The following is a 23,981-nucleotide window of genomic DNA, read 5'->3' on the forward strand; positions in this document are numbered from 1 at the left end:
GCACTTTCAGGGTATTGGTGTCCTAGTAGAGTTCCGTGGGGGCACAACCCTCATGGCCTTGCAGTTTACCTCCCTCTCCCACTTCCTTCCGGAGGCCCCACCCTGCCCGTTCCCTCTCCTGGAAGACTCCAGTGTTTCCTGCCTCTGCTGTCCCTTCTGTGCGGGACGCTCGTATCTTCAGAAGGAGCCAGGGGTTTTTTGTCACCTGTCCCTTTCTCAAGAGGACTTGAGCGCTCATCCAAAGGATTAGCCTCATCAGTGTTTGTCATGCTTACTCATTTAAGGTAAGCTGCGTCAGAGCACGAAGCTGATCCAGTCCCAATGGCACTTGGCACTCAATAGGCACTTTATACGTGTTTCATTGGTGATTGGTGTTCTTCGTTCTTCTCTCCAGTGGAAGGTGCCACCTCTGAAGGGGTTGTTGGACATATCAAACAATACAAGGAAGGCCATTAGGTACAAAATACTCATGTATTTATGAATTCATGACCAAATTAAATATGAAACCTTATATAAAAAGAGGTGTGTGTGTGTTGTTGTTGTTTTTTTCTCCCCCTCCCTCCCAGTCTCCTCTAAAGCAGCTTTGAGCAACACAAGTACAGGGGTGTGTGTTCTTATGACCTGTCCTTCCTGTCTCCTGAGGAACTGGAATTCAGTCCCTCCTCCCTCCACACCCCCCCACCCCGGAGGACACCAGCCCTGGCCTGGCTCCCCCACAGCCCCCCCAGGCGCCATCTCTGGCTTGCACTGGGGCCTGCTGGGCTCGCACGGAGCAGCTAAGAAGAGGCAGTGGGTCCCTGAGGGTTGAGCCCACCCTGGTTGCTGGGGTGGTGGTCCTGTGGCTCCTCTCCCACGGGCTTCCTGCATGGCCTGGGCCATCCTGACTCCCTCCCTTTGGCCTTTCTGCATCATCAGCGGGCCACACTGCTCAGCTCTGGAAGCTCACAGACGCTTGGACTGTAGGTCTCTGCCCTCCTCTCATCAAGAGTTCCTGGGAGGCCCCGGGCCCCACCTCTGGCTCCCTTCTCCAAGAGCAAAGGTGCTGGGTGCAGAGTCGTACCCTCCGCCTTGCACGCTCCCTCCTGCCCCTGCCTGTTGGCTCGTCAACCTCGCGCTGAAGCCAAGGATGAGAACCAAGCCAGCCAGCCTGCCAGCTTAGAGAAGGGGAGGCAGCCATGGCCTTGAAGTCTGCAGCTCGGACAACAGAGGTCACAGCCACTCCAGACGTGCCACGTCCTGCTTCTTCCCTTGATGCGGACTTACCATCAAATCCCTAGGTCTCGGCACCACGAAACCGTGGCAGGCTTTTCCTCTGTTTCTGTGTTTGCTTGATCCCAGACCTAAAGCCAGGGTCTTGCTGGTGGAACCCACCCCAGGGTTCCAACCATCATCAATGGGACTCCGACTTTTAAGTCTAAATGTGGTGTGGGGGGGTGAAATATGGGTCAGGATCACAGAATAGGGAGAGGTCTGTTGTGGCCCAGCTTTTCCCCATGGGGCTGCAAGCTGCTGTCTTAACCCCCACAATCCTCCGGTCTTGTCCCCCTCTACTTGAGGCTGACCTTGATTTGCCCCTCCTCCTTCCCTCTTACCCCAAACCAGCACTAAGTGAGGTCATGTCCTATGATCCTTCGTTACAGGGACTCCCATTCTCCAAGTTGGTGTCCTTTCCCCTGATCTTTGACCTCCCAACACATTCACATCCTGTGAAGTCACCCTCTGAAGTCGAGGGGGATAATTGATTCTCAAGATGGGCAAAGTAGGGGTCCAATGCCATGTCTGAGCCCTGAGACCACCCCTCCCTTGCCCCTGCAGCCTCAATCCCAGCATGTTGAGTCGGAACTTGTGCTGTCCTCCGAGCCAGCCTGCGGTACCAGGGCATCCTCCATCACAGCCAGTGACAAGTCCTTTCCTGACAGGCACTGAATCAGCCTACAACCTAAACTTCTGTGTCATCAAACATGGAGGCCCCTGTTTGTAAGCTATACAGGGTCTTCTTCCAGCTTTCTTTCTTTGAGGGAATAGAGGCTAGCGTGTTTCTGTTGGTGGTGATTTTGTCATTTGGGGGTTTGTTTTTTGTTTTTGCTCATTTGGCCCCACCGTGCTAAGAAGCCATGCTAAACAGAGGCAGGGGGAGGAGTCCAGAAGAGCATAGGGTTGCTGTGCCCAGACCCCACCACCCACGTTCTCCTCGCCCCCTGTCCCAGCTGTTTCCTTTGGTTCCATCTCAGGATCTGAGTGGTGAAGGACGGAGGAGGGAGAAATTTCTCACTGCACCAAGAGGCACCGCTCCGAGGCCTGAAGCTCTGGACAGTCTCGGCCAGCCTTTATGCGGCCCGGATGCCTACCACCTTGCAGGGGGGTGCGGGAATGGCTGCAGAGTACAAGCCTTCCCGCCTGTGGCCTCGGCGGCTGCACCCTGGGATGTGGAAGCCTCGAGCTGGGTCTGAAGGCTTAATTTCTACCCTGACTTCTCCAGTGAGGATCTGAGGAGGCGCCGTGGGGAAATGCCCACAAAACATCTGCAGCCCTCAGGTCCATGGATGGAATAAGGTGGCCGTAAGAGCCGGGACCCTCCCTGCACGCCGCCGCCTCCTGGGAGGGGGCTGCCTCCACAGCCAGACACACAGCCTCATGCCTGGGAGAGTTTCCCCCGGGCGCCAGGGAGCCAGCGTTCTCCCGCCCAGAGTCTGATGCCAGAGCTCTCCCTCGCTTCCCGGCCCCCCGCCCCCCGGCAGTCGTCCGGCTCCTGCAGGAGTCCCCGTCCCGGTCCACAGGGCCCCCCTCCTTGCTTGCTGAGCTACGTTAGCTGATGAGAACAGCTCTGCCCTTAGGGTCCTGGTTATGCGGGTCCCCGTGTCCCCGGAAGGCGGAGGGGGCGATGCAGAAGAGCAGAGGGGTGACGACAAGGCGGGAGGACAGCAGCAGGGTCAGGAGAGGGCGGCGGCGTCTCAGACCACAGCCGAGGAGGACGACGGGGACGACGAGGAGGCCGCAGAAGAGGACGGTGAGGAGGGACTGTTCCAGAACAGCCACCGCCGCTTGGGCTGCCGTTTCAGGTGGAGGTAGTCCTCCTTCTCACGTTCCTTCCGCGCCCGCTGGTAGTGATCTTCCTCCTTCAGGTACCAGACGGGCGGCCACCGGTGCTTCTCAAAATACTCCTGGTTTTCTGGAGCGGAACAGTAGGGCAGTAGTTAGAGGGCAGGAGAAGGGAAAGAGGAGGGATGGGGCGTGGAGGGGTCCAAGGGATGGCCCCGGAGGCCCCCATACCGCCATGGGGACCAGCAGTGACCTCCATCTGGGTATCGGCCGTCAGAGCCGCTGGTGCAGCTTCCTGAAGACAGTCACTGCCAGTGGTGGGGCCCATTGTGCTGGAAAAGTCCTTGCCCTGTGCTGGGCTTTAAAGACAGAGGGCACACCCAGATGGGCTTCACGTGGCCTGGGAATGAACGAGGCTGGGACGGAGCCCAAGGAGGGAGGAGGGCGGGGGGGCGCTGGGCATGGCCGGAGTGACAGCGCCAACGGCCGGTGGGGCTGGGTTCTGAGGGAGGCGTAGGGAGGGGGGCTGCAGGACAAAGAGGGTCAGCCTAGAGGGAAGGCTAGGCTGAGGGGTTGGGACTGACTCTGGAAGGTATGAGGGGGAACGCGAGGTTTAGACCAGGGCGATGTGGCTGGAGCTGTGCTTTAGACAGAAAATGCCACAAGGATGCAAAGGAGAGACCAGGGGTGAAAGGTGTACGGGACAGCCTGGCAGCTGGGAGGGGGGCACCACAGACTGGAGGGTGAGGGTGACCAGTGAAGACCTGAAGAGATGAGTGGCAGGAACCTGGGGAGGCCAAAGCACCTCTCCCTGGGGCTCGGGCAGTTCTTTTTGGGCCCCGGGACTTGAGACTTTCATTAAGCAGAGGTGGACCCCAGGGACCTCAGAGGATATCTGGACCTGTGCTGTCCATGCTGTGCCCCTTTGCCCCTTTCTAGGTTATGAAATCAACGTGGTGGGTCATGAGCAGCATTAGAAACAATTTGCATAGTTTTTTATGTGTGCACTGGCTCACAACGTAAAATGTGTTTCTTATTGTGGAGTCTTGTCTGAAAAATACCAACACCGAAAAAAAAATATCGAGTCTGAAATACCAAAATAACAAAACACACACACACACACAAACCCACCAAAAGTCCAACCCCCTCTTTGTACCTGTGAGAACTAGAAGCCCAGAGAAGTTGAGTTGCCTGAGGTCCCCAACTGCCCTGCACTTTGCCTGGGATCCCTCTGCTTGGCTGGATACACCTTTGCAGGCTGCTCCCCACCCACAAGGTCAAGTTCAGCCCAGGGATCTTCGGCAGCCACCGGATGCCCCAGGGTCAAGTCAGAGATCTGGACCCAGGTTGAAACCCCTCCAGCAGGGGGCTGGAGCACAGGTCCCGGCGGAGACGCTCACCTGGGGACATGGCCTTCATGTCTCGTGGGAACTTGCGGCACACGTTGTTGTAGTTGGTGCAGATGTGGTGGAGACACCAGTCAGCCAGCTGGTACGCGCAGTGGAACTGGGGACAAACAGAAGAACCTCTGTGCTGGAACCCCAGGGCAGGGTCTGCACAGACACCTAGAGCTGTCTTCAGAGCCAAAGCTTTGGTGCCGACAGGCAACAGCCCTACAGTTGTAAAGAGCCCATCTCGAGAGGCAAACCCACACAAAAATGTGAGATAACATTTACTTTGCTCCTTGGCACCGCCCCCACCATCATCACCTCGCTTCTGTCCTGCCCCCAGCATCCAGGACATCCACGGCTGTGTGTGGTGCCTTCCTACTGTCTCAGTCCTCCTTAGATCCCACCCCAGAGATGTCCTCCTCCCGCCAGGGACCAAAGCGGCCTGCAGTAAGGTGTAGACAACCAGGCTGAGAGCTGACTTGCCCAGCTGCGTCTGCATGCCTCTGAGCTGCAACTCCAACTTCACCAACTAACTTCTGGTAGTAGCATTCCCGCACCCTGAGGGCCGGTGTGGGAGATTGTGCTTGTTTGCTGGGGAATGAGGAGGTGGGCAGTGAATTTTAGATAAAGAGGCCTCGATGACCTGGGGCAATCATGTCTACAAGCAAAACGGGGTTTCCTTCCTCTGCCCTATGGTTTTGCATGATGCCTCAGTCCCATCTCGCCACAGCCAGCCTCTCCTCTCAGCAGGTCCGAGTATATCTTCTGGCAAGAAAGATGAGGACGGGCCCTGCCGAATCAGGGAACCAAGTCTAACAATGGGCTCCCTTCCTGCCCACCACCTCCCAGTCTTCCCCAATCACTGCCAGTGAGCATACAGAGCCCAGAGTCAAGGATGTTGGAGAGATCTCTTCCCCGGTCCTCATACCTGAGCCAGTTCTAGGAACACAAGGACGTCCCCATCAATGTCCACCATCATCTGAGTTGCTTCCATCAGCCCGGTCACTGTGTACTGCTCTGTGACACACACAGCCAGGAATTAGCCACATGAATGGATATGTACTCATTTATACCTCCTAGCAGGGACCCTGCCGCAGGATAAAGAGAGATGAGGCCAGGTAGAAGTCCCAACAGGCCAAGAAAGGCCATAGCCAGTTTAAGTCTGCTCCCACCAGTGAGGAAACTGGGATGAGAGCAAGACTTTCCCAGTGGAGTGGGGATGGGGAGTGAAGGTGGATGTTAGAATCATGTAAGAGAATTGTTCAAACTATGTATGTCGGGCCCAGTAGTCTGATATATGTAGGGTGAAAGCCCCCAGTGGAACCAGCCATCAGTACTGATAGGAAAGGGTAGTAAGTCTCAGGTTTGCCAAGAACTATGAATTAGAACTGTGGAGTAAACCTAGGTGTTTGTATTAACTTAGATTTCATAACAAATTGTATACTAACCTTATATTTTAGGTTAAACCATTTACATTGGGAAAGTAAACACTCTTACTCCTGAAGTTTAACTGTATCAGTATAAACTCATGAGGTATCTTTAAAATACACTTCCCAGCTCAGTCCTTGGAAAAGACCTAGAAACAACTGCTAGGAATGCTACAGTAGTCATGGGCATCCCTAGTGCACAGATTATAGCCTTGAAATACCATTTCCAACTATAAGAAACAGACTTCTTAGAGAAATGGCTGATTCCAGGTCTGGGGCAGGAAATGTACCAAATGAACCCGGGCCATCTTGTCATTCCACATAACCAGAAAGCTCACTCTGGCGCCAACTTGAAGATATTCCTGCTGGCGAAAGGCGCAGTGCAGTATTTCACCTTTAATAAAATAGCTGCAATTATTGAAAACTGATCGAGTACATTCAAATCTAAAAATTGGGAGTAATCCTTAAAAACTAACCGGGCACCCTCAAAAGGTGATGGGAACCAAATTTATCTTGAAACTGGTCAATAAGAGGAAGCAATCAAGCATTCATCTGCCCCTCCTATATGAACCATACGACTGGGTAAACCAAGAGAAGAAGAAGCTTCTCTCCTTTTAGAAGGATTCCAATGGACAAAGGAGTGACTGAATTGGAATATTACCATTTCACAGCACCGAATAAATCAGCGGGCCTACTGATACTCAGTGGCTGCTAACATGGCAATAAGAGAGAAAGATTCTTTTTTTTTTTTTTTTTTTACAAATAGTTTATTGTCAAATTAGTTTCCACATAACACTCAGTGCTCATTCCCAAAGTGCCCTCCTCCATGCCCCTCCCCCCCTCCCCCCCATCCATCAGTCCTCAGTTTTTGTCAGCATTCAAGAGTCTCTCATGGTTTGCCAGAGAGAAAGATTCTTGATGAAAAACAGAAATGGGGTGCCTGGCTGGCTCAGTCAGTGGAGTCTGCGACTCGATCTTGGGATTGTGAATTTGGGCCCCACATTGGGCGTAGAGATTACTTAAAATCTTAAACAAGCAAATAAACAAAGCAGAAACAACCTATGAAGTAGTCTTAGCAAAATAAAATTGAATATGAATCTGATCTAGCCTCTAGATCCAATGCTCAATCAGTGAAAACCTAGATTTTCTAGAACATCGGTGGGTTTTTCCCAATAGATAAATTGCAAGGGGAAAAAAAATAAAGGACAAGGAGCCTCTAGATTAGAAGAAACTTAAAAGGCATATAAAAAATAAACCATGCTATTGTGTTTAAGGATGCACGCTTAGAAGATAAAACTATGAAGAATAAGGTAGCGAGGCCATAAAAAAATACCCTACAAAAGACTAATAGGTAAAGCCTTACTCCTGAGGAGGGGAAGGACCTGGGCAGGTGGACAGGCAGGGAGCTCCTGCTGTTGTCTGGTAAGAGGCTAGTTCTTGGGGCGCCTGGGTGGCTCAGTCGGTTGAGCGTCCAACTTCAGCTTGGGTCATGATCTCACGGTTCATGGGTTCAAGCCCCGTGTCGGGCTCTGTGCTGACAGCTAGCTTAGAGCCTGGAGCCTGCTTCAGATTCTGTGTCTCCCTCTCTCTCTGACCCTCCCCTGCTCACGCTATTTCTCTCTCTCTCTCAGAAATAAGTAAATAACATTAAAAAAAATTTTTTTTTAATTTTAAAAAAAGAGGCTAGTTCCTGATATGGGTCATTTGACTCTATAATAATTCATGAAGCTAAACATTTATTTCATGCATTTGTGTTACACTGAACAATAAAAAAGTTTTAACCTTGAATTAATAACTTCGTAGAAAGCAGATGTCATAAAACATAAAGCATCGGCGATTGTACCACCCTCGGCATTGTCTGCTAATCCTTGACAAGGTCCCTACACAACACACGTTTGTATGTTTTGTAGTATTTATGGACCGTTTCACAGGAAAAGTCATTCAACGGTATTTTCTATAAGCCTTTCCCTGCAACGGTGCAGTTTAACATTTTTGATGGCTGATTTGTTTCTGATTGCGCGCCATGATAAGGCAAACTTACAGAAACATCTTTGTGCATATTTTGCCTTTGGGTCATTTTTCCAAAAAGTTGAATTACTCGGTCCAAGAGTTTGGAAGTTGTCTGTGATCGTGAAGACCATACCTCTTTCCACAGGCAGCTATGGTGGACATAGTGCTTCATCTCTGGTCTTTAGTAGCCTCTTTCTTTCTCCTGACCCTAAAGCCTTCTGTGTCTCCAACTAGGGTCCCTGGACTCTTTCTGTAGACTCAGCTACTAACATTCTAATTCTGATCAGTGATTTCTTCCTTGTTCATATGATCAAGCCCCCTCTTATAACTCATTTCTCACTACGGTTTTGCTGTTTTCCTCATATGTGAGTCCCAGTCTTGATCATCTGTCCAATGCCCCAGAAGCTCTGATGCTAGGTCTTTCTCTGAATCTCAGCTCAGTATCTAAGGTCCTGCTCTCTGCCTCTGACCTGCCCAAGAACGTGAACCCCAATATTAACACCAGCACAGGCACCAACACCAACACAGTGCAAATGCCAATTCCAACTTCAACGGGAGCCTTCTGCCTGCCTGATTGCTGGCCCCAGACCCCCTTCATCTGGACACATCATTCGTGTCCTCTAGCCCTTTGGCCCCCAGTGGCCTGCTGCTCAGTGTCCCTGTTGCCTCAGGCCCTACTCCACCCCGAGGACCTCTGCACTTGGCCTATTCTAAAAGCTGAGCTCCGGCTCTCATGGTCTTTTCAAGGAACTAAGCAGGTCAATGTTTACTGTCTGTTTCTGGAAGAAGAAAGAGAAGGCGAAGGTGGAGGAGAAGGAGGAGGAAGACAAGAAGGAAGAGAAGAGAAAAGAAGGCAGAGGGACCAAAGAGGGGGTAGGGAATGAGGAACTGCATTCTATTCTTCTTGATTTGACCTTGCCAGAGTGAAGCCCAGCTGATAGAACACCGGGCACTGTCATCTGCTGGAGACTAGGCCGGTTGGACCCAAAACGCTTTGCGGAGAGCCTACAGCATGACACCATCAGCATGTCTCTCTCACTTCTTTACATCTGTGTCCTCTCCAAATCCCAATACGCATCGACACATTTCTCTGGGTGCAAACACATTCCCTTGGTGCTAGCAGCCTGTCCCCTGGGAGAAGAAATAATGACTTCTGGGAGTTTTCCTGGCTTCTCCCCCAGAGAGGTCCCCGCGTACCTGTGAGGGCAACCAAGTGTGGCAGGCAGAGGCGGTTGGCCAGGATGATAAGCTTCATGTCGTCCAGGTCGGGACTGGAGGTGAACATGCCCGTGTAGAGGTATTCCAGCACTGCCCTCATGCAGCTCTTGCTCGTGTAAGGAAACACCACCTGCAGGGGGGAGGAAGACAGGAGGCCTCAGGTCCAGGCTTCGGAAAGGAGGACCTCAGGTCTGAGAAGCTCAAAAGGCCCTGGCCCATACGGCTGGCTCCCCCGGACAGGCGGCCATCCCGCCACTGTCCCTGTATTGGCTCAGGAAGCCCTCAAAGGCCTACACCCCAGAGAAAAACCCTGCATGGAGCCCATGTGCCGGCAGCACCAGCGAGCAGGGCTCTAACAGCCTTTCAAAGGACCTAGATTCTCACTGGCATGTTTCCAAAGCCATGTTGGCTTGGAAGACATTTAAAGGAATCCTTCCTTTTACCTGAACCCACACCCCAGCCCTTCCTGGACTTGCAGAGGGCAGTGGGGGGGGGGGGATACGAAGGAGCAAAGCCAACATGGGCTGGCTTCTCTCGGGCTGCCTGACGCGGCTGCTTTGGGCCCCGGGGATCTCTTCAGAGTAGTGCTGCAACAAAAACTGCTTTCTCATCAGAGAAAGTCTCCCCAGGCTGCGTGCAAATCGTCTGGAGCTTTGAAGCTGCTTCTGTGATACCCAGAAGTGCGTAGGGCTGGCCGCTCCTGGGGCTCTGGGGAGCGCCTGGTCTCACTCACAGAAGCCAGTCCCACTCACACTTCAAGGATCAGAGATGAACTTGCATCTCAATCCCTCCACTTAGCTTTCCGGAAGGGCTTCCTTCCCAGAAACATTAAGAAATTTCTATTCTGTGTTACAGGAAGCTATGCTGTGTTATTCTCAGTCCAGTCTTTCACTCACGTGTTTGGTGAGCTCTTACTGAGAGACCAGTGTGCATGAGGGGGTGGCGGAGAGGTGGGGATGACATGGCAGAAGTAAAAGACCCAGTCCCCAGACTTGAAAGAAATCCTAGACCAGTCAAGAAAACTGAGTGTGGACACTCTGAACCTCATGCAGCTGCACAAAGTTGTACCTTTTTAAATGTGAGGCTTGAGTGATGGGCAATTAATGGTACAGGAGCTTAAAGAAAATAGAGACGGGGCACCTGGGTGGCTCAGTTGGTTAAGTGTCCAACTTTGGCTCAGGTCATGATCTTGGAGTTGGAGTTGGAGCCTCCCTGTTGTCGGGGCAGAGCCTGCTTCAGTTTCTCTGTCCTCCTCTCTCTCTCTGCCCCTCCCTTTACTCTCTCACATGCATGCTCTCTCTCAAATACAAAAAATAAACTTTAAAAAAAAAGTGATGAATTCATTTTAGGACACACAGAATTTTTTCCAGTTGGTTCATGTGTGTTAGGGGGAAAGCAAGATACAATGTATAAAGCCAAGGAATTGGAAGTCTTGAAGTCTGAACCTCTCCTTTCTACTTACATAACTTTATACCAGACACTTACCTTCTCCAGTGCCTCACTTTTCCCATAAAGTGGGAACACTATGCCATGTGTAAGGTGTGTGTGTGAGGTGATATAAGGAGATAATGTATTAAAAGTACTTTCTAAACCATACAGTGACGATGTTACTATAATTCCCCAATATATCGTAAAATCCTAGCCTATGGGAACCATCTCATCATAAACTTCTCTGAAGTTGGTCACCCAATGGTTAGCAAGAACAGTCAGTGCTGAAGAAAGTTCTAATAAATAGCAGATGCCTCAGGGGCGAAGCATGTAGGTCTCGCTCTCCCTCCCACCCATTCCCATCCTAGCCTTACCTCCCTGGTAGAACTCTCCACAAATGGCCCCCCAAACATGGCAGCCATCCAGTCACAGCTGGAAATCAACAGGGGCTTATGGGCGCTGATGGTGCCATCATCCAGGATGAAAGTCACATCTGTCCAGGAGGAGAAGAGGCATCACGTGAGGATGTGGCAGAAGAATGTGGGACAACCAACCCCAAAGACTGACACCGTGCCCAGACAACCCACTTCCTTCCGAAGCCACAGCTGTAGAGTGCTACATGCCCAAGCTTTCAGGCTTGGGATACTAGGCTTCAGGTGCAGAGCCACCATAGCTCCAGGACATCAGCAGCTGAGATAACTCAGGATGCTAATCAGACCAACCTGGACTCTTCAGAAGGCTACCTGGAGGGAACTCCCCTGCCTTCGGGCAGTGGGTTCCTAAGCACAATCAATACCTGAGAAGGTGCCCTTTGCCAAGCACTCCTTAACCCGGTTGGTCCGACGGACATGGAAGGCCTTAGTGATCTCTTGGTTCATGAAGGCCTCATTGTTAAGAATGTTGGCCACCATCATGCGTAGATCAAAGACCTCAAGCAGTTCAGCAATGTGGGCGATGTGCATGAGGTCCCGCTCATTCTCATCCAGCTCCCCGGTGTACAGGTACTTGAGAACAGCCCGGAAGGGCCCCGGCTGGATGGAGTTGTCCATTTTTACCACCACCATCAGCCGGGATTTGTAGGTCAGAGGATCTTCTGCCATCTCTTCCTGGATGCTCACAAAAGCTCGGCTCCAGGAAGACAGTACTCGACCCCGCCCCGGCAGATACCCTGTTCCATTGCCCCGTAAGATCCCATCGCTGGTTGAGGCCCGGAGCCCAGTAGGACCGGAGCCCCCGCCCTCCTCCACGCTCTCGCATACGTCAAAGCTGGCCGCCCGAAGCAGGAAGTCCCGGCCATGGTGGTGGTGGTGGTGATGGTGGTGGTGGTGATCAGGGTGAGCCCGGTGGTCCTCTGGGCGGGGGCCCCCTGGCCCCGAGGGGCCCCCCAGCTCCCCCTCACTCAGGTCCATGAGGAACAGGTCATAGAACTTGGAGGAGGAGGTGGAGAGGTAGATCTTGTGGGCAAAGATGCGCACCCGCTCCTGCAGCACCAGTATGACGTCCGCGCACAGCGGGTCCTCCAGGAGGTGGGCGGGGCACTCCTCGCTGCTGGAGGGGGGATCTGGCACCACGATGATGGGGGGAGGTGGCTTGGGAGGCAAGAAGGGCGCCTGCAGCAGAGGCCGCTGCACATTGCGGAGGTGAGATTTCCAGAACTGCAGGTGCCGGCGGGAAATGAGCGCGGCGCGGATGGCGTTGTCAAAGACGTCCTTAATGCCGAACTGGGCCACCACGCTGGTCTCGTAGTAGGGGATGCCCAGCTCCTTAGCTACCTCCCGACCCTTCTCCGGGGGAAGGATCTCATTGGGCTTGATGGGCCTGGTAGGTTCAAGAAGGAAAACTCAATATGGTGGTGGGGGACGAAGGGAGGGGAGGAGAAGGGAGAGATAGCTCTCCAGAGCCTGCCTATTCTCCAGGGGACTGAAGGGTCTCTGCTCAGGACGGTCTCTGCCCTACTCCTGCCCTTCCTCCTCTGTCTAGACAAATCTTACCAGTCCTTCAAGGCCCATTCCAATCCCTTCTTCTTGCAGGAAGGCTTCCATATTTCTGCCCCGCCCCCAGCCCTAAGACCTCCAGCAATGAGCATGCAATGCTCCACATTGGTTTTTAACATGTTCATACATCAAGTTCAACTCCCAGCATGATTATAAGCCCCTTTCATGCAAAGACTTCCTTTTTCTCCTTCTCTCCTGTAGTGCCTAGCCCAGTATTGCCCACACAAGGTGTAATAGATGAATGAATGAATGAATGAATGAATGGGAACTCTTTCTGGCTCTCTCTATGGCTTGCTTTAAATGGAGGGTAAGGTGGGAGGCTGAGTGGATTACCCAAGTGCTGAACAGGGAGCCATGGAGATTCACCCCTTCCCCCTGTCTTCCTCCTCCCCCTCCCTGGGCACCAACACCCCTTACCTAGCCAAGGGTCGCCTGGCCCTGTTGACGGCCTCCAGGTCAGCATAGCGCAGGTCCAGCTGGCAGCCCACCAAGATGACAGGTGCTCGGGGGCAGAAGTGCTTGATTTCTGGGTACCACATGGTCTTGACATGGTGGAGGGAATTGGGGTTGGCAATGGAGAAGCACAGAACTACCACATCAGATCTGGGGGTGGGAGAGTGAGGTTATGGCAGAGAAAGCTAGAGGTGGGGTTACCTGCTTCTGCAACAAGGGAGAACACGCACACACGCAGCCCACCCCCATGCCACAGCGCCACACCTGTCCTCTGTATCTGCTCACAGAATGTATAGTAACAGCGCCTCTAGTTTAGCCTTTTAGAGCTTCCAGAACCCCTCGTTTTGACCTCACAGCTATCTTACAGTTTATAAAGTACCATTTCACAAATCATGGCTGAGAAAATCATTTTAAAACAGTTCCCCTAATTGCTCATATTCACAGAGCTGATAGGCAGCAGGGCTCAGGGTCCTACCCGGCCTCCGACTCAAGCCCAGCTCCTTCCACCGCCCCAGGCTGCCTCCCATGTGAGGTCTGCTATTCTGTTTTCTCTGCTCCCTCCTCCCAGCTCACATTTCCCAGCGTGGCTCCTTCCTCCGGGAAAGCAGAGAAACCCTACCCACTTGGCTCCCTGCAGGCAACCAGGGGCCTGACCCACCTCCCATAAGCAAAGCGGCGGTCTTTGTGGTGGTCTCCAAAGGTGTCCCAGAGGCGAAGGGAGACGCTGACATCATCTACCACGTCTCTGGAGCGTTCCAGCACCTGTGGGGTGGGCCAGGGTAGAGGAGTGGGGATCGAGGGCGGTAGTTCTAGGGGACCCCACAAGTCAACTCAGGCTGGTGCCAGCTCTTCCCTGAGGGTCCCAGATGGCATGGGGATGGAGGGACAGACCTAGCACCTCTCTCTGTGTGTCCTGCCCGGCACTTTATCCAGGGGCCATCTCTGCAGACTCAATGGCAAGAGCGGCCTCTAAGCTGGCCAAACGGGAAGAGACTGTAAAGGGCACACTGTTGTGGTGTGGAAGGGAGCTCGGGGAGCCCTGTTCCCAGCTTTACCTGCAAATTGCAAGCCTCTGATTTTGGTATTGGCCGACGGCTTCTCTCTTCCTCTCTGCCCTCAGCGCTCCAATGCCTCCCTTCCCTCAGTGCTCCCCATTACTGGGGGCTGCAATTGCAAAAGATGCTGTACCCCAGGCAAAGCGTGGGTCTCAGGCACCAGCTGGGCCACACAAATCCCATATAGTTAAGGATCTCTCTCCGGGGTGGGCTCATCTCAGACCCTTCTCCGGGGGCTCCTTCCTCTTCCACTGCCTCCACCCCATCCCTGGGGGCCTCCGTGAGCTCAGCACAGGCCCGGCTGAGTTTGGAGACACCGAGTTACGGTCTGGGAAGAAGCCCAGATGCGCAGGGTGGGATCCCCAACCCTGCAGCCTTACCTCCTGGCACACCCGATACTGGTCGATGGCCCAAACCGTGGGCACATGGGTGGCGAGCAGCTGGTACTGGGTGAGCGTGGCATTGCAGGCCCGGGCACAGATGAGCCTGGTCTTGCCCACCGCGTTGTCTCCCACCACAACGCACTTGATGGTCTCTACGTTTGGCCTTTCATAATCCATGTCAGAATCCATTAATTGGGACCTGAGGAGGAGGAGCACAGTGGTCAAGGCGGCTCCGCACACCAGCTCCCTGAGGGCCAGGGCCAGCGGCTCTCCTCAGCCGGGACCAGCCCCTCTGCCAGCATTTGCCCAGAGATGGGCAATAGTCCTGTGGGGCCTAAAAAGCTGGGGGCCCATTCAGGCTGAGAGGAGCAGTTCTGCCACGCAAACCACTTGTCTGCCTCCTGTTGCCCCCATCCTCCCGCTGGGCTCCTGGCCGGGGGAGGCCTGTGAGAGAAGCCTAGGCAGAACCTGTCTCAGGCCTGTCCCCACTCTCCCAGGAAGAGGAGAGTCAGCCTGGGAAGCGCACTCATCATCTGCTCTCCTCCCCTGGGCAGGGGAACAACAAACAGCTGAGAGAAGAGTCTGAGCCAGGTCCCCACCCCTTCCCAGCATGCCTGAGGGTAGGGCCACTTTAAAATTTAATGGACTTGTCAGAGCTGGGTGGCAGCTCTCCTAGCCTCCACCTTTGCCTCTCTCCCTCCCTGATGGGAGGTTTTCAAACCCTGCCTTGTCTATGAGTCCCTCCAATGCTAGTCCCCAGCCCCTTTCAGGGAGATGCCAGAGGTTTTCTTCCCAGTCCCTCTGGGCTGGAGAGATTCTAGATGCACCAGAGCAGCCCATGGGCCTCCCCTCCCCTCCTCTGGGCCTGTCCTTGCCTGGATGGCTCACACGGCTGCAGGCCCAGTTCTGAGATGGCAAAGGGGATAAACACGGGCCTGTGCCTGTACACTCCATGGCCAGGGGCCTGGCCACCCCTACTCAGGTGAGCCCGTAAGCACTGGCAGGCAGCCTCAAGGAGAGGGAGATACATCGCCATCCACACTCCCCATTCCTAGGGAGAAGGGTTCTCAGGCTGGAAGCCCCCAGATAGGTGGCTCTCCCAGAAGGGCGCTCACTCAGTTGGCTGCATGGGTGATGGGGCTGCTGGGGGAAGAAGAGGGCCAGAAACTTGGGCCTGAATTTCCAGGCAAATGCTTGCCTCGGTTTCCTTCTGTGTTGGGCACAGAGGGAGGGATTATCCACCCACAGAGAGGGATGGTTCAAAGGAACAAACAGAATGCCCTTCTGTAGTGGAAGTGTCATGTCAGTGTTTAAAAGCTGTCCCTAGCAAGGGCCCCTCAGCTTGAGGGCTGTGAGGGACTTTGGGTGGCAGTCTCCCAGTGGTGTCTGCTCTCCTGAAAGGGGAGAGGGGAGGGCCGTGGGGTCGGGGCAAGGCAGGCGTTATTATTAAGAAACCCGGTTTCGCCTAGGTCACTGGCCTGCTCCTCCCAGTCCCTGTGTGCACGAAGTCAGTTGGGGACTGGAGCACCCCAGAGGACTCCGTCCTAGGCCAAGGAAGGCTGAGCTCATAAGAGTCCTGGAGGCAGTCCAGTGCCCTCACTGCTGAGCTATCCGGCAAGAGAGCAAGGCCACCAGCAGCAACACAGCAGCTCTACTCCTGCCGGGCTGTAACTGGACGCCAGCATGCAGGAATGCAGAACTGAAATATCCAAGTAACGATGGCAACTGGGATTTGCGCGAGTAGATACATCTCAGCAACCTAAGCAAAAAGTGCAGCAAGGACTTTTCAATGAGACAAGCACCCCCTCCTTCTTGGAATTTTACAGCAACTGGACTCTAAGCAACAAGGGGTCTCCACGCAGTCCCTCCCTGGTCTCCGGTGCAATCGTCTGCAGGATTCCTCCTGCCTCCTCTACCGGCTTCGCCCTCCTAGGCAGGCAGCCGTTATTCTAACCACCATCTTGCCTCCTCCCTGCTCTCTCCTGAGCTGAGGACCAGGAACCCCACGTTGATGGCTCCTGGTCTCAAGTCAGACAACTGGGAAGGAATCACCTGGCCTGTAGTTTCTGTTCTAAAAATTGAAGGACAAAACAGACAGAATCCCAAATACAAACATGATTAGCTGGAGGAGAGACTAAAACCCACTAGCCAACAGAACTTCTTTCTCAAATGTAGGTTCTAATGGCACGTGGGTGTGTAAGCAAGCAGAAGGGGGGGATGAGGAAGCACGGAGGAGGGGCACCAGTTCTTCAATCCAGGAGCATCTGGAAGGCAAAGAGGATGCCAGAATGCCAGCAGAGCAATGCAGGTTCAGAATCAGAGCATTTATGACTAAAATACCCCGCACACCTCACGCACCTCTAGGGTTAAGTAGGGGACAGCCAACCAACAAGTAGGAGAGGAACAACACTCCCGCGAGTTTAGACAGCAGACCTGCTGGGGGCTACTCAGGCTGAACAGCCTCTCTTCATCCATTCTTCAGCTGCTCCTGCAGCCTTCCCCTGCCTGTCCTGGACTTCCTTCTTATATTTACCATTCTCACCCACTCCACCCCTGTCCTGACTGCCATACTTCATTTCTAGGAAACCTCATACCTAGGGAAGTGCAAATCACTTCACTTCTCTAGGCATCAGTCTGCCCTTCTGGAAAATGGGTATGAGGACCTTGGAAGAAAGTTTCCCAAATCTTGGTGAATTCGTGCCAAGAGAGGCTAGGCAGAAAGAAGGTATTTGCCTTCTTATGTAATCTGGTATTATATAATGCTAGATTACATATCTATATATGTAATTCTATCTCTCTTTAAGATAGACTGGCCCAATTAACCCAGCAGGCAAAACTCTTAGTTGAATCAGACCCATCTTCAAGGAGGATCCTGTACTAGACAGAGCGTACCAAAGCCACCAATAATGTAATTTCTGCTCTAGAATATTGCTACTTTACCGTATCATTGCTGATGTATGATGATACAACCCACTCAATGAGCTTCTCAATTTCCCCTTCCCTGGCACTCTACTCCAATGACTCTAGACTTTTCCGCATCCTCATTCCTTCTGAGCCTCTAGACTAACCTCCATAAACTATGGCTTCCTTGCCATTCTGCCCTGGGTATCACAACCCCCAATTCATTCCTCTCCTTCAGTGATCCCAGAGTACATAGATGCTCCCTCTGCACCCTGTCCCATGATCCCTGTCCCCCTCTCCACAAACAGCCTCCCGTCCACTGTTCTCCCAGCTCTTTCTACTCAGGCCAGGCCAAAAGGCAAGGTGTGCTCAGCTTAGCTACAACCCTCAGCGGCTCCGGGTCCCACCCCCACACCCCTACACACACTCTTTGCAGAGCCCAGAAAAGCCCCCCCTTTCCCTCCCACAGCTGATAGGAGGCTTGTTCATCTGTGGCTGCCCTAGTCTGGTTGTCAAGGAAACGACAGAATCTCCCAGGGAGCCTGACTTGTCTCCTAGCAACCAATATCCCACATCCTGCATCTTACAAAATGCAAAAGGGAGGAATATCCCAAAAATGAAGGTAAAAATCGAGGAGGATGGATAGGAAGGGACAATCGGGAAAAGAAGACCAGAGAGGGTGGGGAGGCTGCCAGTAGGTTGCTGACATTGTAATATTGGGGAAGGTGGGGAGATGAATCCTTCCTGCAGATCCAATGGACAGCAAAGCTCAAAGGGATCCTGAATGATCATATTAACAAAGAACGAAAACCTAAACACATAAAAAAGCCTTCTCAGACATCAACAAACAACGCTAAGCATCTCTCCCATAGTTTGCCAGAACTCTGATGCACAGACTGCAATGGAGTTGGGTTGAAAGAAACGTCTCCAGAACGGCTAGCGAACCAGCTAAATTCCATTGGCTTTTAACAGAAACATTTCCACCACTCTGGACCTTTATTCCTGACAACGCTGCTCTGCACACACACACGAAATAAAAATAATTTATTTTAAAATGGGGAGAGGGGAAGGCGACGACACGCCAAAGCAATCAAGTCATCTTCCTTTCCCTAGAAAAACCCAGAAGAGGTTAGTCCCCCGCCCCCCCGAGACCCCAGCAGCCAAAGCTTTACGGAAGGGGAGAAGGGGAGCCGAGGGGATGTCAGAAGGGAAGCAGATAGGGCCAGGGAGGGCACAGGAGGGCGAAGCGGCGCGTTTCCAGGCAGCTTGCAACCCGGCCATAATAGAAATTAATCATTTACTTACACCACTACATGTGACGGGGTAATTTCTAGTGTAAGGAACACATCTCTTCCTGCTAAGCACGCTCATTTTAGTGAAATATCTGGGGTCACTCCACGCGTGCAAGTTAGGACGATGCCGGCGCCTCCGCGCTGCTGCCGCTGCTGCTGCTGCCGCCGCTGCTGCTGCTACAGGCTCCGGGCCCGGGTCGCGCTAGATCAGAAACTCTGACAGAGCAGCCCAGGCCGGACGGCGGGCCGGGAGCGGCCGCGCGCGCGGCACTGCAGCCACTGCCTCTTCCGGATCAGCATCTCCCCGCGCCCCGGGCGCCCAATGTCATGGAGGCACGCCGGAGTGGGCTGCGCGCGGCCGCTCCGACCTCGGGCGGCTGGGCCGCGCCGCGGCCGCGGGTCCTCTGGCTGCGGAGGCTGGAAGCGACGCGCACTTGAGGAGGAGAGGGGCGAGGCCGCCGCCGCTACGCGCCCGGCCCGCTCCGAAGGCGCGGCCGCGAAGACGCCTAGCGCTGCAGTCCCGGGGACCGCTCACGACCTCCTTTTTTCATTCACAAAAAAAGGAAAGGGAAAAAAAAAAGAAAGGGAGGAAGAGAGGGGGGAAAAAATCGCACCCAGGGCGACTGCCGTGACAGACTCCGCCCACCGTGGAGCTCGGTTGGTGGAAAAGGGTCTGGGGGCGGGGAAGGGGCGGAGAAAGAAGGGGATTGGGTGCCCTGCGGTCCCGCCCTCGGCCCCGCCCCGCGGTGCTGCTCGCTCTCTCCCTTCCCCCGCCCGTAGGCACGCGGCTGGGGCGGGGCCGGGGGAAGGTCTCGGCTCACCTCCGGTGGCGGTCTCCTCCCTCTACCTGGCAAGGCGCAGTACCTCGCTGGACCCCCATGGGGTTTTCCCCTTTCTTCCGGGAGGCTGACAAAGGACTAAGATGCACCTTAGCTCTGGAAGGGATGCGAGTTAGGGGAGGGCAACTTGACATATTTTCCTCGTCCCTTGAACCCAGGCCTCCATCCCTTTCCCCTGGGGAGAGGAATACAGCGTTTCCATACAGGCCCTCCTCTAGCTTGAGAGTTTTCCTGGCACTTGAGGGCCTTCCTCCCTCGATCACCATCACCACCCGTGCAGCTACAGCCTGTGCCTCCAACTGCTGTGGCCCATGATAAACTGTATCACCTGTATCTTTTCCCATTAGGTCTTCTGACACTCTTCAGCTGTCTCTGCTTCCATCCCAACCGCATCCTTTTGCCACCTAGAGTTTACCAGTATCTTCTGACCTCTTAAAATAAATGCCATGAAGACACTAGCCCCAGACACAGTGCCTAAAACACCTTTGAGTTCTGTCTCCATTTACTCCTCTGTAAAACAAAGTGGCTATGAAGGATGACATCTGTAATATGAGCAGACCCCAGAGGAAGTTTTCATGTTGAAGGCTGGTTTGATTAGGATGATCTTGACTACTGGTAATTACAGCAGCCTGCTCAGTCCAGTTTGATCCATCTTGTCATTACCTCTGGACAATTTTTAAAATGGAGACTGACACGCCTCCCACTTAACCCCCTCCAACTTGTGCTCTGAGAACACAAATCAGGTTTAATAATAGTTTATGCAAAATATAATTAGGAAGAGAAATCCATTGCCAAAAAAGAAAAAAAGCACCAAATAATAAAGGAATTTTGGGTTCTCTGAAGCATGCTTTCCATCTATGAATGCAGATAATTGAAAGTTGCCCATTAAGGTATTTGTGATAAATGTGCTTTCTGGCCTGGTCCAGGTTCATTAAGTGCCTGATTGGTGGAGGATGCTCCCGTCCCCCTCTTCTGTATCCACTCAGAGCTGGAGAAGAGGTTAAGGATGCCTGAAGGTGCCGCTTCACCCCTCCCGTGAGGATTCAGTCTCCATAAGAACAGAAAGCATTGGTTTGAATACATTCTTCCGTAAGAAGCTTCACCATGTACAGGCGTGTTCTTCCCCTATGTTTGGCATCGAAGAGCCTCAGCCCATTCTCTGTGTGCTAGAGGTCACTGCCCCAAAGCACAGCCTAGCATGACATCTCTGTGTGAGCGCCACAGAGGTCACGGCCTCTCCCACTGACACCCAGCTCCAGAGCACCAGCCTGTTGGCTTCGTATTTCACACAACCCCGGAGCAGCCACGGCAGGAAAACAGAACTGCCCTCTGCCCAAAACCACAGGGCTCCTGGGCCTGCCTCTGTGGACCCAATGCCCCTTCCCTCTCTGGAAAAAAGCCCGCTGAGCCCGCCAACCTCACTGCCCAACGGGGCCGCCCTGTGGGGGCTCAAAGGTGTAAGGTTGGCCACATGAAGTTGCTCCCTCTGTACCCGGCTGGCAAACTGCCTCAGGCAGAGCCAGGTTCTCCGCCCAGGGACAATAACTTAATTCCCAGTCCTGCTTTTTGCACACAATCTTTTTCTCAGCTTTTCTTCAAACCAGAGTCCTTCCTGATAGCATCAGGCATTCCCAGTCAGAGCCTTCTCCGACATCTCTTCCCTCACCGAAGGCCTCTTGTCACTCCTTTCTCTTGAGCCTGTCCCTCAAAGGGACCCCCCTCCAACTATCCCCATAAGCACCTTCCTCAAGGGCATCACAAGCTGCCATTTTCTGAACCTTGTGAGCAGGAGGCCCAGTCTGGAGAGAACACTGTCCTTCCTGGTTCTCACGGAGGCACCCATGCAGCAGGCTGTCAGCCAGCGCCACACGCCCTCCTCTCTGCATGGCTCTGAAGGTGCGTCCTCAGTGCCGACCCAAGCTCCACTGACCCCGCTCAGTGCGCCTCCTACAACCTGCACGCTGCATTTATGTCACAGACAGCTCCAGCCTTTCTAACGGTTTGCAGGCTGCTAATCTCTCTTCTCTCTCCCCTCTCCTGAACACTCAAGCCTCTGTGAAGCCCACCCCACAGGCCTTCTGACATAAAACTCTGCCCCTCTCCCCAGCAGTGTGCGGTCTGGGGCATATAGCCTTGCCATCCTGTGTTTGTGACCAGCCGAGAGCAAAAGCAGAGGCATCATGCAGAGCCCAGGCAGGATGAATGAACAAAATCTGGAAAGTCTCATCCTCCTTGCCCAGGGCTCAGGGGGCACCACCAGGTATTCACAAGAGAACGCTTTTGGGCCTTTGCACAAACAGTTCTCTCAGCCTGAACACTGTTCTTCCCATCCCTCCACCCGGATAATGCTTACTCATCCTTCAAGTCTCAGCCTAAATGTCACTTCTTCCAGGAAGTCCACCATGAAACCCCCTACAAAGTCTGCAAGGTTCCCTGCCCTTCTTCTGTGCTCCCCTAATCACTGGGTTTCTCTCCCTCCTTCACAGTGCTGAGAACTGTCCGGAGAAGGGACCGTGCTTATTCAAGAGTTTCCTTCTTGATGGTCTGACAACTAGTATGTAATAGGAACTCAATAAATGCTTGATGGATGAATGAATGTTTGGGTGGGGAACTTGATGATGAGGGACTTGACACCACCCAGGGGCTACTCACATGCTGCCCAGAGAGGTCTTCCACAGGTTGTGCCGGCCTTGTCTTTGGGTTGCCATTGCTCTGTGTTCCCTCCAGCCTCCTGGCTGGGCTGGACAGAAGTGAAAGGGGCAGGCCAGCGGAAGACTGTGAGAGAAGGAATAAACAGCTACGAGTCACCCAAAGAGATGCCCAGGTCAGTCAGCCCAAACAGAGGGTCTACTCAGGGCGAGAGTATGGCTCCTTCTGTTCGGGCCCCCTGGGTTGAGACACTCAGACTGGAGGCCAAGACAGAGGCCACCCCAGGGAATCAAGAGACTCCTTGAGGGACAAGAACTGGGTTCATGGTCCATCCCATGCTCCACATTCTGAACTGGTTTGGTAATTTGAAAAGAGCAGTCTGTTGTCCATCAGGAGACCTGGATTATGTCCTCACACAGCTATGCAACATTAGACAATTCCCTCTCCTCTCTGATCCTGTTCTCTCACGTACAAGGGTTGGGCCGGGTTCATCCAGCAATGATATCTAATACGGGTTCTTAGCATGGAAGACCTATACTTTACTAGCCATCCTTTTTACTGAAGAAGCTCCTGACCCAAATTGGATTCAGCGGAATATCAGCTGATGGCCACCAAAGCTGAGAACAGAAGAGGGAAATATTTGGGGACAGAGTGGGGAGGGAGGGATTAGAAACATAGTAAGAGGCAGAGATTACCCCCTTCAGCTTCCTTAAATGGTCAGTCACAATGTTGGGACCAGTTCAGCCAAAGAAAATTCTAGAATTTTAGGAGAGATAGGGAATAATCTAGAAAGGGCTTGGAGAGGCCGGCCGGATACCTCTGGAAGCAGGTGGCACTATGTTGTTTAAGGGTAATGGAGGGGCATCTCTGTGACAGCCCTCCAGAGACAGGGTGCAATAAGGTAGAAGAAAGCTAAGGCAAGAGGAAGCTTCCCACCCCCAAGCCCAGTATGGGCAGGGATATGGACAATAGGATCCCCAAGAGCCCCAAGTAAAAAGAAATCAAAGTAGAGGAGTAGCCATTGCAGTAATTGGTGCTAACCTTGGTTCTAGTCTCCCCTTAACCAGGAATTGGCTGTGTGACTTTGGGCAAGGAGCCTAATCTCTCTGGTCTTCCACTGGGATAAAAATATTACGTGCCAGAAGACAGGGGATAGCCAGAGGATGTTCTCAAGCCCCGTGCAGTTCTGAGATCAGAGATTGTGTGATCCCTTTAACTCTTCCTTCATTTCTGCCTGCTCCCCCTCACAGACTTATGCTCAGTATCCCTGTGTAAAGGGGGACTCAGGATGTGGGTGGGAGATGGGCTAGATGGGAGATGGGCATTAAGGAGGGCACTTGTGATGAGCACTGGGTGCTTTATGTAAGTGATGAATCACTGAATTCTACTTCTGAAGCCAATATTGGATTGTATGTTAACTAAAATTTAAATGAGAGAGGGGAGGGGGGGAGAGAGAAGGGAAGGGAAGGGAGGGGAGGGGAAGGGAAGATAAAAGGGAAGGAAAAGGAAGGGAAGGGAGAGAAGGGGAGGGGAGGGGAGGGAGGAAGTGGGACTCAACTCCTGTTTGTGCCTATGCTACCTAGGTCCCCTATGGTGAGCAGAGAGCACAGAGGGTGTGGAATTCTGACAGTCTAACCTACCAGGGTTGGAGAATCCCATGCCCACCTTGACCCTGGTGCCCAGTGGGTCTCCTGAGAAAATGGACAAGCAGGTGAGGCAGTGAAAGGAACACAAGCGGGAATTCTGCTTGGGATCTTCAAAGCACAGCCAGCCCCTTGCAACCTTCCTACACCACACTGTGTGGGTGCTGATGGGGCTGCTCAAACCAGGAGCTGAAGAATCCACTCCCAGTCTGGCCTGGCCAGGCTGCAGCCAGCCCCTGCTGGCAGACAGCTGAGCACG

The 23,981-nt window shown here is 53.2% G+C and overlaps 1 protein-coding gene across 2 annotated transcripts in view; it reads right to left on the reverse strand.

The window, feature by feature from the left end:
- Nucleotides 1-452: 452 nt before the first annotated feature.
- Nucleotides 453-23,981, reverse strand: part of RHOBTB2 (Rho related BTB domain containing 2) — a 28,497-nt gene continuing 4,968 nt past the window's right edge. Inside the window, exons 1-11 of one of the 2 annotated variants that reach the window (XM_039243796.1) lie at nt 22,083-22,129; nt 18,605-19,132; nt 14,396-14,597; nt 13,619-13,722; nt 12,925-13,110; nt 11,310-12,331; nt 10,888-11,006; nt 9,065-9,215; nt 5,359-5,447; nt 4,440-4,545; nt 453-3,169 (exon numbers count right to left, since the gene is read on the reverse strand). In XM_039243796.1, coding sequence (XP_039099727.1) covers nt 2,952-3,169; nt 4,440-4,545; nt 5,359-5,447; nt 9,065-9,215; nt 10,888-11,006; nt 11,310-12,331; nt 12,925-13,110; nt 13,619-13,722; nt 14,396-14,587 — 2,187 coding nt within the window. In that variant the 5' untranslated portion in view covers nt 14,588-14,597; nt 18,605-19,132; nt 22,083-22,129 and the 3' untranslated portion in view covers nt 453-2,951. Of the gene's footprint in view, nt 3,170-4,439; nt 4,546-5,358; nt 5,448-9,064; nt 9,216-10,887; nt 11,007-11,309; nt 12,332-12,924; nt 13,111-13,618; nt 13,723-14,395; nt 14,598-18,604; nt 19,133-22,082; nt 22,206-23,981 lie in introns of those variants that run through there. The other variant, XM_039243795.1, reaches the window with a different exon arrangement.

Source organism: Hyaena hyaena, unplaced genomic scaffold, assembly GCF_003009895.1.
Source record: "Hyaena hyaena isolate Hyena2069 unplaced genomic scaffold, ASM300989v1 scaffold_230, whole genome shotgun sequence".
In the NCBI taxonomy this organism is placed as follows: Eukaryota; Metazoa; Chordata; class Mammalia; order Carnivora; family Hyaenidae; genus Hyaena; species Hyaena hyaena.